Raw genomic sequence first — 15382 nt, 5'->3', positions numbered from 1 at the left:
TCTTCTAACTGTCGGTTTCAGAACTGAAACCCTAACTCGCATCCGTGATTACCTATAGAACTCATAATGCCTTCCAAACTCTACTTTACAAACTACCCAACTTAGGGATGCCCGACACTTGTACCTCTCCCCCTCACATGCACAAAATCTGAATCTCTTTATATGCTCCTTCTCCTCATTAAAGTTTTACTGTGCATATTTTCAATTTCAAAGCCTATATAACTTTCCAACTTTGGAAACACCTTCTAACAACCTTCTTAGATGTAGCCTTGTCTCTTTTACCTTCAATTTACTACAAAGTCCTGTCTCCAATTCTTCATATTTCAAAAGCCTTCAATCATCTTACCCTATCTCATCTTTTTTACATCTAGCACTTCTGCCTTTAGAAACCTACATAAAAGCAGTAACCTTAACCTCTTCCTGTTCAGTTCCAACACCTTGCTTCTTTAAGGACTAAATATAGACTGTAATTTTCATTTTAGAAAGAAATTTCCATTATTATCACTGAAGTGTGTTTTCATTATTATCATTGAAGTGTGTGGCATCGAATAAAAAGAATGTTTAAATCCCCTTAAGTTTATTCAACATTATTCAAATATATTGCAAGAGTTGTTGAGGAAATCAGTGTGGAGCGGAAGGAAAATGCACTGGTTAAACACATGGATATCCTTTTATAATATTTAACAAACAGAGTACTGCTAAAGGTAAAAATGATTGACTTCTATCATACAGAATTAACTAAGGTAGTATAAATCATATTATATCTGCTCAATCATTCCACTAAATACCTTGCCCACAAATTATTTGGTGGAGAGAAAAACAAATATAATGAAATATCAGTGACTGATTTCAATTATGGCACATTTTACAACATCACTGAAAATAAAAATTATCTCTTCAGATTTAACAATTGGATAAAGAAATAATATGCAAAGATGAGATCATTATTGACCTTTATCCTTTATTCTTGTTTGTCACTTATTTCATTAAGTCCTGTAAAATAATTTTCTTAGCTTCTTTTTTCTAGTTGTTTTATACAGGTACATCCAAAACATGCCATAAAATTTCACTTGGGTAGCTTACAACCCAGCAATATGAATGTTGAATTATCTAATTTCAGATAACTTCAGATACACTCCTCGACCCATACCACCCCTAATCAACAATTGACCTATCAGGAACCACCCTGCCTGTGGTCACCTGTTGCTGGCCCTGATTTTCCCTCGTCTTTTCTTGCTTTCAGTTTTATCCCTACCCTTACAATCAGTCTGAAGGTGGCTCCCGACCCGAAATGTCACCTATCATTTTCTCCAGAGATACTGCTTGGATCACAGAGTTACACCAGCATTTTGTGCCAATCTTTGATATAAACCAACATCTGCAGTTCCTTTTTATTTCATTTTAATAGATTTATAATATGTCTTCCTTACTTAACAGATAATGAATTATATTTACAAATGAACTGATTACTTCATTCAACACAATGCATCCCAAAAAATGTTTCTTTTTGCCTTGTGCATAATACTAGAAGCCTTATTTTAGACTCAATTAAAAAAATGAAAAACTTTTAAACCAATTCAATAAAAAGTTTCATGGACTATTCCAAGTCATTCAGACTATTTATATTTAACCAGAATGCTTCCTCATTTAGTCACCAAAACAAAAGGGAATGCATTTTAAAATTAAAACTATTAATTATAGAGCTTGGGAGCGTTCTGTGAATCTGATAACATACTCAAATGCTAGTTCTATTCAGTTAAAAGGGGGAAAAATCTTTGTCTAATTTAAACAAACTCAAGGCCATTTAAAAAAATGGGGCCAAATTTCATTTCATGCTTAGGGGTAGATTGTGCATGGATTCAAGCTAGAGTAACAATTCCAATTGTATATTAGGAACTGAAGTACATTGAGATAATGAAAAATAATTACGAGGGACTCTCATTATTGTAATAGGCCAAATTGAATGCCTGGTTACTCTTTTGGACTAACTTAGGTCTTAGAAAAGTTAATGGAAACCAAATTCAGGGCTGAAAGTTCACTTTCAAGAGACAAACAATAAAAAAGGCCAACAATACAAATCAGATTTAATTCATCAAAATCGCGGAAAGGATCAAGTAAACATCATTTATTTCGATTTCCAAAAGATTTGTGATAAGAGATGCACAGCAAAGAAGGAGAAAAATTGATCCATTGCCTGGAAAAGAATTAGCAAGAGGAATAACAAGTTGCTTATAAAACTGAAAACAAAAGGTGATTTAAATGGTGGACTCCAAATAGGATTTGGAGATAAGTGAAATACCCTGTGGTGTGTACTAAACCACCTTGATTGCACAATATTTAACAATGCAAGAAAGGTGACAAAATAGCAGCTTAAGTAACATGGCATAACATTTGTGGTAATGTCTAGCCACAACATCGGAAATAATCACTAAGTAATTTGAATTGTTAATGAGTCTTGTAAGATTTACATATTGTTTATGGAAAGCTGAAAATGATCATTACCTGCTAACATTTCAACAGCCTCAAGAAAACAACCAGGAAAAAGCAAAAATACTCCTTTATACTTTTTCTAGAGTACTGTACAAAATGAGGGTCACACTCAAGAAAAATAATGACTGAAAGGCTGACACAGCCTTAAATGAAAGAGCGAATAAGATTTAATTCTTTGATTTGATGTCCACTAAATAGAAATTTAACTGGTTAACTTGTTACACTCTTAGAAACAAATAATGAGTTAGGATGACACAAAGTGCTGGAATAACTCAGTAGGTCAGGCAGCATCCCTGGAGAACATAGATAGGTGATCCTTCGGGTCAATTCCATAACTTTGCATCTATGAGTTAGGATGGGTTACCAGAGTAATAAAATGGAATTCGACAGGATTCTGACCCAGTCACTTCTATTCATTATGTGAATTCAGCGGGTGGTCCATGGAGCTCAGAGGACCATCGGAACACAGCTACCAGCCTTGGAGGGCATCTACAACACACGATGCCTCAGAAAAGCCACCAGCATCTACAAAGACCCGTCACACCCCTGCAACAGTCTGTTCAAACTTCTACCATCGGGCAGACGATACAAGGCCTTCTACGCCCGCACCTCCAGACTCAGGAACACCTTCATCCCCAGGGCCATAGCTGCTATGAACCGGTCCTGCTGAGCCGGATGGTCACATCGCACAGTGAACCGGCACAGATCTACTTGCACTTTATTCTGTTTAAAACTGTTCTCATTTGTTTCATTGGATTGTTTAAATTAATACTGACTAGCTAATTCATTTATTGCATCGTATGGGAGGCGCATTCCCAATCTCGTTGTATCCCTGTACAATGACAATAAAGATATATTGTATTGTATAGTATTGTATTGTGCTTCAAAGAATAATGTTATAGTACCACAGACAATCATATCTGAACTTTTGGCAACACCCAAAATATAGAAGTACAGAGCTAACATTCCAGGAGGCCTATAGATGACTCACGTTTTCTTTCCCCTACTCTTCATTACTTGCATCCAAACTGATTTTAGATCAATATCCACTGCACTATCCACTACAAAATGTACCAAGCATAATTGTTGAAATCTAATGATTGAATTCTATAAAATCTTAATCAAGCCACAACGATAATAACAAGTGCACCGTGGTTTGAGGGGAAATAATTTTTGATTTTTCTACATGTAATATAACTGTTAACAATAAAAAAGGTAAAGCTAATTTTGCCGCCTATAATCATGGAATAGAATTATTCAACGGGATTAAAGGAGTGGTAAATAAGATGGTGTTGGTTCAAAATTAACGCCACCCGGTTCAAATTAAATGCATCCTATGTTGCGGAGGCAGTCAAAAGGTTAAGATAGAAAAACTAATATCTCAATTCTTCATTTCTCTCTGGATTTTGGAATGGTATCAGATAGAGAAATGCACCCCTATTTAAAAAGGAGTAAAATACAATCCTACTCACAACATACTCAACAAGCAGTCGAGCAATCAGAGACCATTCAAGGTCAAAATTAATTCTCCGAGAAAATCATTTATGTTCAGATTTTTTTTAAACGCAAAAAGGAGTGCAATTTGTAAGATTAGGGATAGAGTAAACTGAGGAAGATAGCACTGGAGATGCTGCATATATGAATTTTTCAACAATGGAACAGATTAATTACTGTGTAATTCAGAAACTACAATCCAAGAAGATGAATGTCAAGTTTAATATGCATTTTACCAAGAGATTACAGTTGGAGGGGAATGTTTTTTGTAACATGGAAAAAGTATGCCTTAGAGCCCCAAGTTAAACTGGTAGGTAAACAATGGCAGACACAATTATTAAATAATTCTCAACAAAAGACACATTCCATTGAGAAGTAAAGATTCTAGACTATCCTTGGCTAACATAAGAATGGTATTAAAATTGAAGTAAATGTATATAATATTGCAAACATTAGAGGTAGACAAGAAAATTGAAAAAGATGTAAAAACTGTCAAATGCTGGCCAAAACATAGGAAAGAGGTTGTGAGAATAAACCATTAAGAAATCTACTTAAAAGACTAAATACATGTATATTAGTTCACTGAGGTAAGTATCTAAAGAAATCAACTGACCAGTTTTAACTTGTTTTTGTAAATAATATCCTTGTTATCCTTCTGATATTGCTCCATTTTTCTTTTGGTGTTTTCCACATCTAGATTGTTCATCAGATTATTCACTGCAAAACAAAATGTAGCTTCTGACTGATTGTGAACTGCCTACAAGACAATCCAATATCTGCTCCTTAACTTGTTAAACTAAATTACCTTTAAATATTTTTCAAGAGAAATGGCTGACTTAACAGAATTGTCATCATTTCTTTGGATGACTCTTTCGTACACCACTTCCAAGGAATGGAAGATACCCATATCTCGGGATAGCTAGGGATCCCAGGAATGAGTGGCTTAACTTATGATGAGCTTTTGACGGCACTGGGCCTGTACTCGCTGGAGTTTAGAAGAGCGAGGAGGGAGAATGAAACATACTGAAGAATGAAAGGCTTGGATAGAGTCTATGTGGAGAGGATGTTTCCACAAGTTGGAGAGTCTAGAACTAGAGGTCATAGCCTTAGAACTAAAGGATGTTGCTTTAGGAAGGAGATGAGAAGGAATTTCTTTAGTCAGAGGGTGGTGAATCTGTGGAATTCTTTCCCACAGAAGGCAGTGGAGGCCGTCAATGGATATTTTTAAAGAAGAGATAGATAGATTCTTGATTAGTACAGGTGTCAGGAGGTATGGGGAGAAGGCAGGAGAAATGGGTTAGGAGGGAGATAGATCAGCCATGATTGAAAGGTGGAGTAGACTTGATGAGCCGAATGCCCTAATTCTGCTCCTATTACTTATGACGTGACCATACCCACTGTCATCTCATCATAATGAGATCACAATGAGGTCTTGGTCCAAAAGCAGGGGTATCCAAGCCAATTGAATTTTTAGGTTACAATTTGAAACTGACTAGTCAATCTACAACATTCTATTCTCTTAAAATAAGAGTCAAACAACGTGGAAATAAGTCCTTCGGCTCACCAATCCAGGTTTTGGCATCAATGGCAAAATATTTACACCAATCCTGCACTAATCTAATTTAATTCTTAGCATATTCCCATCAACCACCCCAGATTCTACCTGCACCGAAATATTGACTAAGAATTGCAAAACCAGAGATTCTATTTCAAAAACATATATTTTGGTTAAAATGTTAGAGAGATAAAGAGCAATAAAGAAAATAATTTATATATTTACTGTCCATGTAGTTGACTCTAACTGGTTTCTCAGTTTTGGGGTAAATCAGTATGGACAATAAATGCCAATATTGTCAAGGCATCTATATTTTGTGAACGATTAAAAGTGAGATTTTTAAATAGACTTACCAGTGTCTTCAATCTCTTCAAGAAAGTCATTATATTCATTAAGACTATGAAAGTCTTCTTCTCTTTTGTTGTATCTTCACATCAAAAAGGGAGTAAACAAGGATATTGAACAAACTTACAATTAAATAACATGATTCTAAAATCAGAATTACAAAAACTATTAGGTAATACAAGTTAAAAAGTGAACATTACATTTTTTCAGCAATTTGAAGCTGGTTCAACGTAATAATATTATACATACAGATATCCTGTCTGACAGCTTACTGATCTTATTTAACACTTTTTTGCACAGCATTGTGATGTTCACTTTTACGTGAGCCAATGTGAGACTCAAAATCTTTCCCTGCATAATTCTTTGGTAAGTAGAAGCAATGCAGAAAAAGAATAATTGCCATTAATAATTTCAATTTATAATAAATCATGCCTTGAAAACCATATGTTTAGTTTAGTTTAGGGACACAGCGCGGAAACAGGCCCTTCAACCCACCTAGTCCGCACCACATTAACACTATCCTGCACACACTAGGGACAATTTGTATTTATACGAAGCCTTTGGAGTGTGGGAGGAAACCAAAGATCTCGGAGAAAACCTATGCGGTCACGAGGAGAACGTATAAACTCCGTACAGACAGCACCCATTGTCGGGATCGAACCCGAATCTCTGGCGCTGCAAGCGCTGTAAGGCAACAACTCTACCGCTGCCCCACCATGCCTCCATACTGATGCAATAATATTTGGCATCCTGTTTGTTCCTGCAATTTTCCAAAGATTCTAAAGGAAACAATTATTAATACACTCTGTAGAGATCAGTTAAATTAAAGTTTCATATATGGACTCATCAGAAGATTGACAGACAGTAAACAAAATTCTCATCTTCAAAAGGGGAGAAGCTATCAATTCAGAATTACAGATCAGATGGCTTGACATCAGGTGGTAACAGAAGTACCAACTACTTTGCTAAAAGATGAAATGGTTAACAGCCAAACATAGTAAAAAGGATTGTCAGCATGCATTTTTCAACAAGGTTTATATTTAACTAATGTTATTGGATTTTCTTTTAAGTAGTATCTGGCCAATGCAGTGGATGAGCAGTACTAGCATTACAGAAGGCCTTGAACAAAGAGTCACTTCAGAAACTCATGGCAAGGTCAAGGATTGTAGAGTCTGGAGCCATGCAATATAATGGATTGAAAAATGACCATAAAATATATGAAAGGAATTAAGGGAGGTTTCACAGACTGCTGAAAATGGCAGTGCTTTAAAACATATAATGTAAATTGATTCAAACTCGGAACTGAAGACTTTGGCATCAAATTTTTCAGAGCAGGAACACAGACCATTCATTGTGTAAAATACCTTTCTTGGAGAGAAAAGATTTTAACTAATTTTGGGCAGGAAATAAGGATGCTGAAATAGAAAGAAGAAAAATTGTCCATTGAATGAGAGAACCATCCATGACTATGGATGGCACAAATATCTCCATCAGGGGCCCTGTTAACTTGTTCAGAAAAAAAACAAAATACTGGAAGAATTCAGCGGGTCAGGCAATATTTCCAGAGGAAATGGAGAGACAATGTTTCAGGTTGGAACTAAGGTTATAGACTTGGGGAGAATAAGATTCTGGAAGTGAACTTCATAGTGCTGTATAGATCAATGATAGATAGGATCAGTAACCTGCACGAAAAAAATAATCATTTTGGATTAGGATACTATATTGACAATAAAGTAAAGGAGGTAAAGAATATCCCTCCCTCTGGCTTTACATTTCATGTCCACCCATATCCCTACCTCCGGTTTTACATTCCACTCCTATTCCTCCTCTTTCCTTATCTGACACCCTTTTTTCTCCTTTTCACCTCCAGCCTTTATTACTAATTCCATCCATCTGACAATCCTCAACTGTATCAATCTATCACTTGCCAAGCTTTGCCCCAACCCCACCGCTTTTCCAGCTTGCTCCCCATCATTTGATCAGTCTGAAGAAGGGACCCGACTCGAATCATCATCTAACGGTTCAGAGGGTCATGCAGCCTTTAGAGGGAATGGACAGACAACGTTTCAAGTCGAGACCTGCAGTCTCTTGCGACTCTAGCTTGTTAGTGTGATGTACATTCTATGAATTATCACTTTCCACTTTCACGAATTCCACCCAACAGCAGAAGTAAAATTTTCTTACATTTTTAATACTTTCTTTCGAATCTCTACCTCCTTATCCACTGTCGGATCTTCAAAGAGTTGCACTCTGAAGTTGTTCTTTCGGAGTGCTGTGCCACATTCGTGACAGTTTCCAGAACCTCTGACAAACAACAGCTCCACACAGCTCTCGCATCTGTTAAAAAAGGAGTTCATTGTTTTAAAGTTTTTAAAATCCCCAATAGAATAAACGAATACCTTAGCATTTGTCCAATTAATTCCCAATTGCAAAATAACAGCATTCGCCACATGTGCAAATACACTGGGAATATTTGATGATTGAATTAATGTATTTAGAAAAGAATAACAGTAAAGACAGCATAATGTACTCACTCAGACAATGATAAAAAATTTGCATCCCTAATAATCCTGTAATAATAAGGTGTTACAAGTATTACAAAAGCTATTACAAGTATTTTTTTTTTTTTTAGTTTAGTTTCATTTATATATACAGCGTGGAAACAAGCCCTTCGCCCACTGAATCCATGCCGACTAGAAATCAATGGTACACTAGTTCTATCCTACACACTGGGGACTATTTACAAAAGCCAATTAACCTACAAACCTGCACATCTTTGGAATGTAGGAGGAAACCGGTGCACCCGGAGAAAGCCAATGTGGGGTTTTCAGGCTTTTAAAAAAATTCTACAAGAATATCACATTTCCCCAATATTGTCACAAAAGACAATTGAAACTTAACAAAAGACCATTTCAAAATATTTCAGATCTATATAATTAATACTTGCCTAAATATGTTAATTGCAAATGAGGAAGCATTCTTTGTGACAAAACAGTGGGCCAGATTGTGTAGGCTCTTGCCGATATTTCCAAATGGAAATCCTGGCCATCAGCTGTTGAATCTAAAGTCCCAGACTTTCATACGTGCATTGAAAAATATGGAACTCTGCCACTTAACAGATTTGGAAGGATGAATTCATCAGTTTACCCCAGAGCTGGATTCCACGTGAAGTCCAGTGACAGAGCCCAATCTTAATGGGATTCCCCAACATTACAGCAGGAAATTGCTCTCAGATCCCATGCCAAGTCTGACATGGTGCAGAATCCAAGAATACATCAACATCACTGAAGATTGCAGGGAAAAGATTTAGGAGGCAATAGGAAAAAGCAAATTACTGTTTTTATTTTGTTTCACTTAAATGTTTGTGTGGTTTGAATTTTTTTATGATCTTATCATTTCTATTTTTTTATTACTTTCTTCCATCCATTGGAGACATTTAAAAATCAATGACAGCTTTTAAAGCAGGCATAGACTAGCCTCCGCAGATTGCTGGTCATAAATGCTTCTAGGAATACGAGTCCTGATAACATCCTTGTAAACCTACTCTGCACTCTTTCCAACCTAATGACATTTATCCTATGGCAGGGTGGCCAATACATAACACAATACTCCAAATGCAGCCCCGCCAACATCTTGTACAAGTGTAACACGTCATCCCAACGTTTACACTCAATACCCAGACTGGTGAAGGCCAAAAGCCAATTTTTGCATTCTATCTACCCAAGATGCCACTTTTAGGGAACTACATACGCCTGTACTCCTGGGTTGCTCTGCTCTACAACACTCCCCTGGGCCCTATCATTCACTATCAATGATAGGACCCTGTATGTAATGCATATCTAATGGCATGTAACTGAACATAAAAGGTCTCGACCCGAAACGTCACGCATTCCTTCTTTCCAGAGATGCTGCCTGTCCCGCTGTTACTCCAGCATTTTGTGTCCACCCTAAACATTTTAACACATTGGAATAACTCAGTAGCTAAAAGTGTATAATAAAATGAAAGATTTGGCAACTCAGCACCACCTCAAACCGACTTGATCTGAAAATCCATTGTACAGGAACACACTATTCAGTTGCAATTCCAATCTATTCTGCATTTTTTCAGCAAGCCATTTGAATATTTATATTAATTACTAAGCTGATGAATTGTATTGTTTATAAACACACAACCCTCAAAAGGAGAATTTTTGTTTGTTTGACTAGATTGCAATTCCCTGGTCTATCTCCACCAACCACTCCCCATTTTATGTATGGGAAGGAACTGCAGATGCTGGTTTACACTGACGATAGACACAAAATGCTGGAGTAACTCAGTGGGTCAGGCAGCATCTGAATGAATAGAAAAGGAATAGGTGACATTTTGGGTTGAAACCCTTCTTCAGACTGAGAGTCAGGGGGAGGGAAACTAGAGGTATGAAACTAGAGGTATGGCATGTTCCCATACAAACACATGTGATACAACTGCCTTTTCCCTTCCCAGAGACCCAAACAGTTTTTCCAGGTGAAGCAGCAATTCACTTGCTCTTCTTCCAGTCAAGTGTGTGCTTTCAGTGCTCATAATATGGTCCCCTTTATGATGAAGACACTAAATGCAGTTGGGTGATCACTTTGTGCGGCATCTACACAGTCTGCAAGAGCAACCCTGGCTACCTGTTGCCTGCCACATCAATTCTCCATCCCACTTCAACCTATCTGTCTGCAGCCTCTTGCACTGCTACTGTGAGGCCAACGCAAGTTTTGTGGAATACGACATTCTCAGGCTTCCAAACTCAATATTAAATTATACAAGTTCAGGTTAATTACTTTCTCACAAAGAATCACCGAACCTTAATCACAGAACTGGCCATTTCCACTATAAGTCATACAGGTATGATAGTAGTTCAGCCTTTCTCCATTCGTACCACCTAACCTGCTGAAACTCCAGTAATGCATGGGCAGCACAGTGGAGCAGCTGGTAGAACTGCTCCATCACAGTGCCAGACCCAGGTTTGATCCTGACCTCAAGTGCTGTTGGTGTGGAGTTTGTACATTCTCCTTGTGACTGCGCAAGTTTCCTCCAGATGCTCCGGTTTCCACCCACATTCCAAAGATGGGCAAGTTTGTAAGTTAATTAGCCTCTGTAAAATTGCCTCAAAGCATTGGGAATGGATAAGATAGTGGGATAACATAGAACTAGTGTGAACAGATGTTCAATGGCTGGCATGGACTTGGTGGGTCGAAGGGCCTGTTTCCATGCTGTATCTCCAAAACTAAAATCTATGATCCAATCATTCGGAAATCCCAACAATTCAACATCTGACTCACCAGCTGATGTTGGCCGTGGTCCCTTTACAACCCTGGACCCTAGTTTCTGCACTCCCTTTAAACTTACCTGTTCCATGGAACATTGATCATACCATGTAATATATAAACAAAAATTACAAAAATATATATTGGAGTATTAACAAGGATAACAGCCAATAGTCCAAAACAATTCAGTCCAGTCTGAAGAAGGGTCTTGACCCGAAACGTCACCCATTCCTTCTCTCCAGACATGCTGTCTGTCCTGCTGAGTTACTCCAGCATTTTGTGTCTGCTTAGTCCAGAACATTTGTCAGTCCAGCACCAAAGAGCTTTGCAGGCTAGAATATCGGAGTTTTATTGTATGAGCAATACATTGGACAGACGAAGAAGTCCCAATCTGACTGTCGCATTAACCTATCTGACCATACTAATCCTGGCAATCCTGGCCTTCCCTGTTACAAATCTTCCCTTTGTCCTATCCATCTTTCCTGCCTTGTTTTCCAGAACTTAAAACAACCTTTATCTTTCTTTCGCAGTTCCAACAAAGAATCTGAAATGTGAACTCTGCCCAGTGGGACGGAGCGTTTCCAGAATTTGTTTTATTTCATATATCCAGTACCTGCAATTTTTTGACTGAAATTTCTAAATATTATCTTGAATGCACTCAAGGCCTGAAAAAGGAGAGAATTCCACACCACCACTGTGTGTGAAAAACCTACCTTGCATGTCCCCTGAAATGACGTACCTCTCACCTTAAAGCTATGTGTTTGACATTTCCACACTGGTAAGAAAACTGACTATCTAACCCATGTAGTCCTCTCATATTCTTATATACTTCTGCCAGGTCGCCTCAGCCTACAGTGAAAACAATCCAAGTTTATCCAAGTAATGCCAAGAACAATATTTACAATTTCCAACCAATCAATCAATTCATTGAATCTTTGAAGCTTTAATTTGGTTGCGAGCTGGTATGGGAACACAACTACACAAATATTCAAGTGAATAGTCAGACACATGACTTCTTTCAATTTACCACTTCATGCCGATGTGCTTGCTGTGGCAACACAGTTACAAACATAAGAAATTTGTGTAACTTCAAACCAGCAACAATAACAGCAAATATTGCCAGCCTCACCACTGCAAGAAATTCTACACTAATTTCTTTATCAACTAAAATTGCACACATTTACCAAATTATAATGAATAACTCACAACATATTTGAGGGAGATGGAGTAGAATATGTAATAATAACAGCATATTTTAAATTCCCTTTGGTAATTCCATCAATTTGTTGCAGGATTTCTCTAATACCCTAATTTCAAATGTTTCCCAAATTAATTCTGATTTCAGGCATCAGGTTTCCTTGCAAGACCAAAGGACAAATTATTTGCAATGATAAACAGAAGCTGCGCATATGGAGTCCTGTTGGAATGGTTAAAATATTCCTGCGTTCTGCTAAAAATGGATTATGATTCCCGGAGGAAAGAACACAAAAAAAAATCATAATATACCTATTCACTTTTCATCTTAGTTTCAGAACACACCCGTAGTTTTCTAATAAGTACATAACATGTCCAATTATACTTCAATGAAATTATCCAGATCGTGTAAATTGAATTACAACGCTGGAGTCTGAAAGAAAAAGTTTCCTCCAAAATGGTTATTAATTGAATATAAATTAATGGACAATGTTGCAATTTAATCATAAGACAAATGCTTTCAAATCCTAAAATACCACGTTCAATTTATCTTTTGTTAAATTGCTGCTTTGTAGTTAATTTATAGGTGTGCTACTTATTACAAAGTTACACATACAGTATATCAATTCACTACCCATGAGTGTCTCAAGTGGAGATATACTAGGAAGTATATTAGATTGTCTGGAGGATTTGAATTTTCATTCTCTTGCCACATTAAATTACGAGAGCATTGAATAGGTAAGATATAACATGAAATTTCAAGGCCAGAACAAAAAATCCAGAGGGCGACAGTTCTGGTTGTACAATTCCATAATCTTTGCCTCACACTCATATAAAATACACTGACATTCAAAGAATAAAATGTGACATTTAGAATGAAAAGGTTCTTTTCGAATACCAAATATAAAATAGAGAGGAACGTTTTCATTTTGTTAGGTCAGAGTACAGTACTGGTAATAAATATTAGGCAAATAACAGATGTTAAAAAGGTACAATGATTTTTGATGTGACTGTTATTCAGTATTATTAATTAAATCAATCAAATACTATGGGATGCAGCATAAATCTTAACGGTTTATTTCTCCAGAGAAAATGAGTGCAACAGCAAAAGGACGTTTTCTTGGCACCCACTGAACAAAACTTCTATTTCAGATTAACTCACAGGATCCAAACATCATTGCCCAGGCTGAGAATTTATTGCCCATCCCTAATTGCCCTTAAACCGAGTGGCTTACCAAGAGGGCAGTTAAAGGTCGTTCACATGTGTTTAGAGCCCTATTGAGGGAAGGCCAGGTAGGAATGGAAGATTTCCTTCCCTGGAAGACATTAATGACCCATATGGTTAGTCCAACGCATTGGAGCTTCTGCTCAACATCATGGATTCTACCTTTTCATTCTAATTCATTCAAATACATGCGCTGCCTTTAGCTTTGAATGTGTGCCTGCACATTAATCTAAGCAAATGGATACTGGACATACCATGCAACGCCATCCACCACGTGTATAAACAAATTAGATGAACAGGGTTGCAGAAAAGGGGGCATCCTCTCCAGGAGTCTGGCAAGATCCAAGATTAATCCAAATCTTAACAAAAATTATAATTAGGGAATCGTAATTTGCAATTCTGAGAAGAAGAATAATGCACTGGCACGCAGCAAAGGCTGAAAATAATCTCACATTTCCTGTATCAATATTAGAATACAACAATAGAATAAAAAATTAAATTCACACGCACATCTTTAAATATAACTCTTTGATACCCTACACAAATGAAATTTAAATAATTAGTTTGCCAATATTCAAATTATGTGCAAACTCAACATCTAACAATTCTGAGTTTAGAGCATTCCTGCCTCACCTTGATCTTATTTGCAGAATTAAACAAGTCAGAATAACCCACGGCAGAGCACATAAGCCATTGCTAATTGTCTACAAACTCTCCTTCTGTTTGCCAACATTCAAAGAAAAAGATTAAACACACCTGTATTACATCCCACTAACTACATAAATATAAGTCATGTGACACCACTGTGCAGGAGGTCCTTGGCTTGTTTGAACCAGTTTCTAAAAGCAGCTAAATTACCATCCAAAACCAGTTGGATGTTTTTGTAAAGTAAAAATTGGGGCGTGTTTGCAATCAATGGAACAGCTGGCGTGTTAACTTATCAGGCTGAAATTAACTATATTTCTTGGAAGTATTAAAGCAAAAGAACATAGTCAGATGTACACTGTGATAATAGTGAAATTAGCTGTAAGAGTAGGAGTATTCTTCCAAATGGGGTGAAATACAAAGAGTGTTTGCAACTACCTGAATGACAATGATTATGTTGAAGTCGTAATTATGGAGAGCCAAAATTTATATTTTGATGCATATCATAAAGACCAATATTTTTTTTAGATAAATACTAGAGTACTGCAGCTAAAATTGGAATGTTATGTGTAGCTCTGGTGTAAGAAAATAACTGCAGACGCTGGTACAAATCGAAGGTATTTATTCACAAAATGCTGGAGTAACTCAGCAGGTCAGGCAGCATCTCAGGAGAGAAGGAATGGGTGACGTTTCGGGTCGAGACCCTTCTTCAGACTGATGAAGGGTCTCGACCCGAAACGTCACCCATTCCTTCTCTCCTGAGATGCTGCCTGACCTGCTGAGTTACTCCAGCATTTTGTGTAACTCTGGTTGTCTGCTATAAGAAGAATGGGCAGAAAAGATTCAACAGGATGGTACAAGGACTCGAGTTACAAGGCTTGAGTTATAAGGAAACATGGATAGGCTGGGACTTTATCTCCTGGAAGCTGAGAGGTATACAAAATCATGAGAAGCATATGTAAGCTAAATGATCACAGTCTTTTTCCCATGGTAGAAGAGTCCAGAACTCGAGAGCATGGGTTTAAGATGAGAGGGGAAAGATTTAAAAGGGATCCTAAGGGCAATGTTTTCATGCAGAAGGTCAAATGTATATGGAATGAGCTGCCAGAGGAAGCCTTAGAGTTAGATACAATGGTGACATT

The 15382-nt window shown here is 37.2% G+C and overlaps 1 protein-coding gene across 1 annotated transcript in view; it reads right to left on the bottom strand.

Moving 5' to 3' along the window:
- mnat1 (MNAT1 component of CDK activating kinase) overlaps nt 1-15382 on the bottom strand; it is a 92207-nt gene that overhangs the window by 70361 nt on the left and 6464 nt on the right. The window contains exons 2-4 of the mRNA XM_078406762.1: nt 8069-8221; nt 5893-5966; nt 4598-4701 (exon numbers count right to left, since the gene is read on the bottom strand). Coding sequence (XP_078262888.1) covers nt 4598-4701; nt 5893-5966; nt 8069-8221 — 331 coding nt within the window. The remainder of the gene's footprint in view (nt 1-4597; nt 4702-5892; nt 5967-8068; nt 8222-15382) is intronic.

The sequence above is a fragment of the Rhinoraja longicauda genome, chromosome 10 (genome assembly GCF_053455715.1).
Source record: "Rhinoraja longicauda isolate Sanriku21f chromosome 10, sRhiLon1.1, whole genome shotgun sequence".
Lineage (NCBI taxonomy): Eukaryota > Metazoa > Chordata > Chondrichthyes > Rajiformes > Arhynchobatidae > Rhinoraja > Rhinoraja longicauda.
This window is presented reverse-complemented; position numbering and strand designations above follow the sequence as displayed.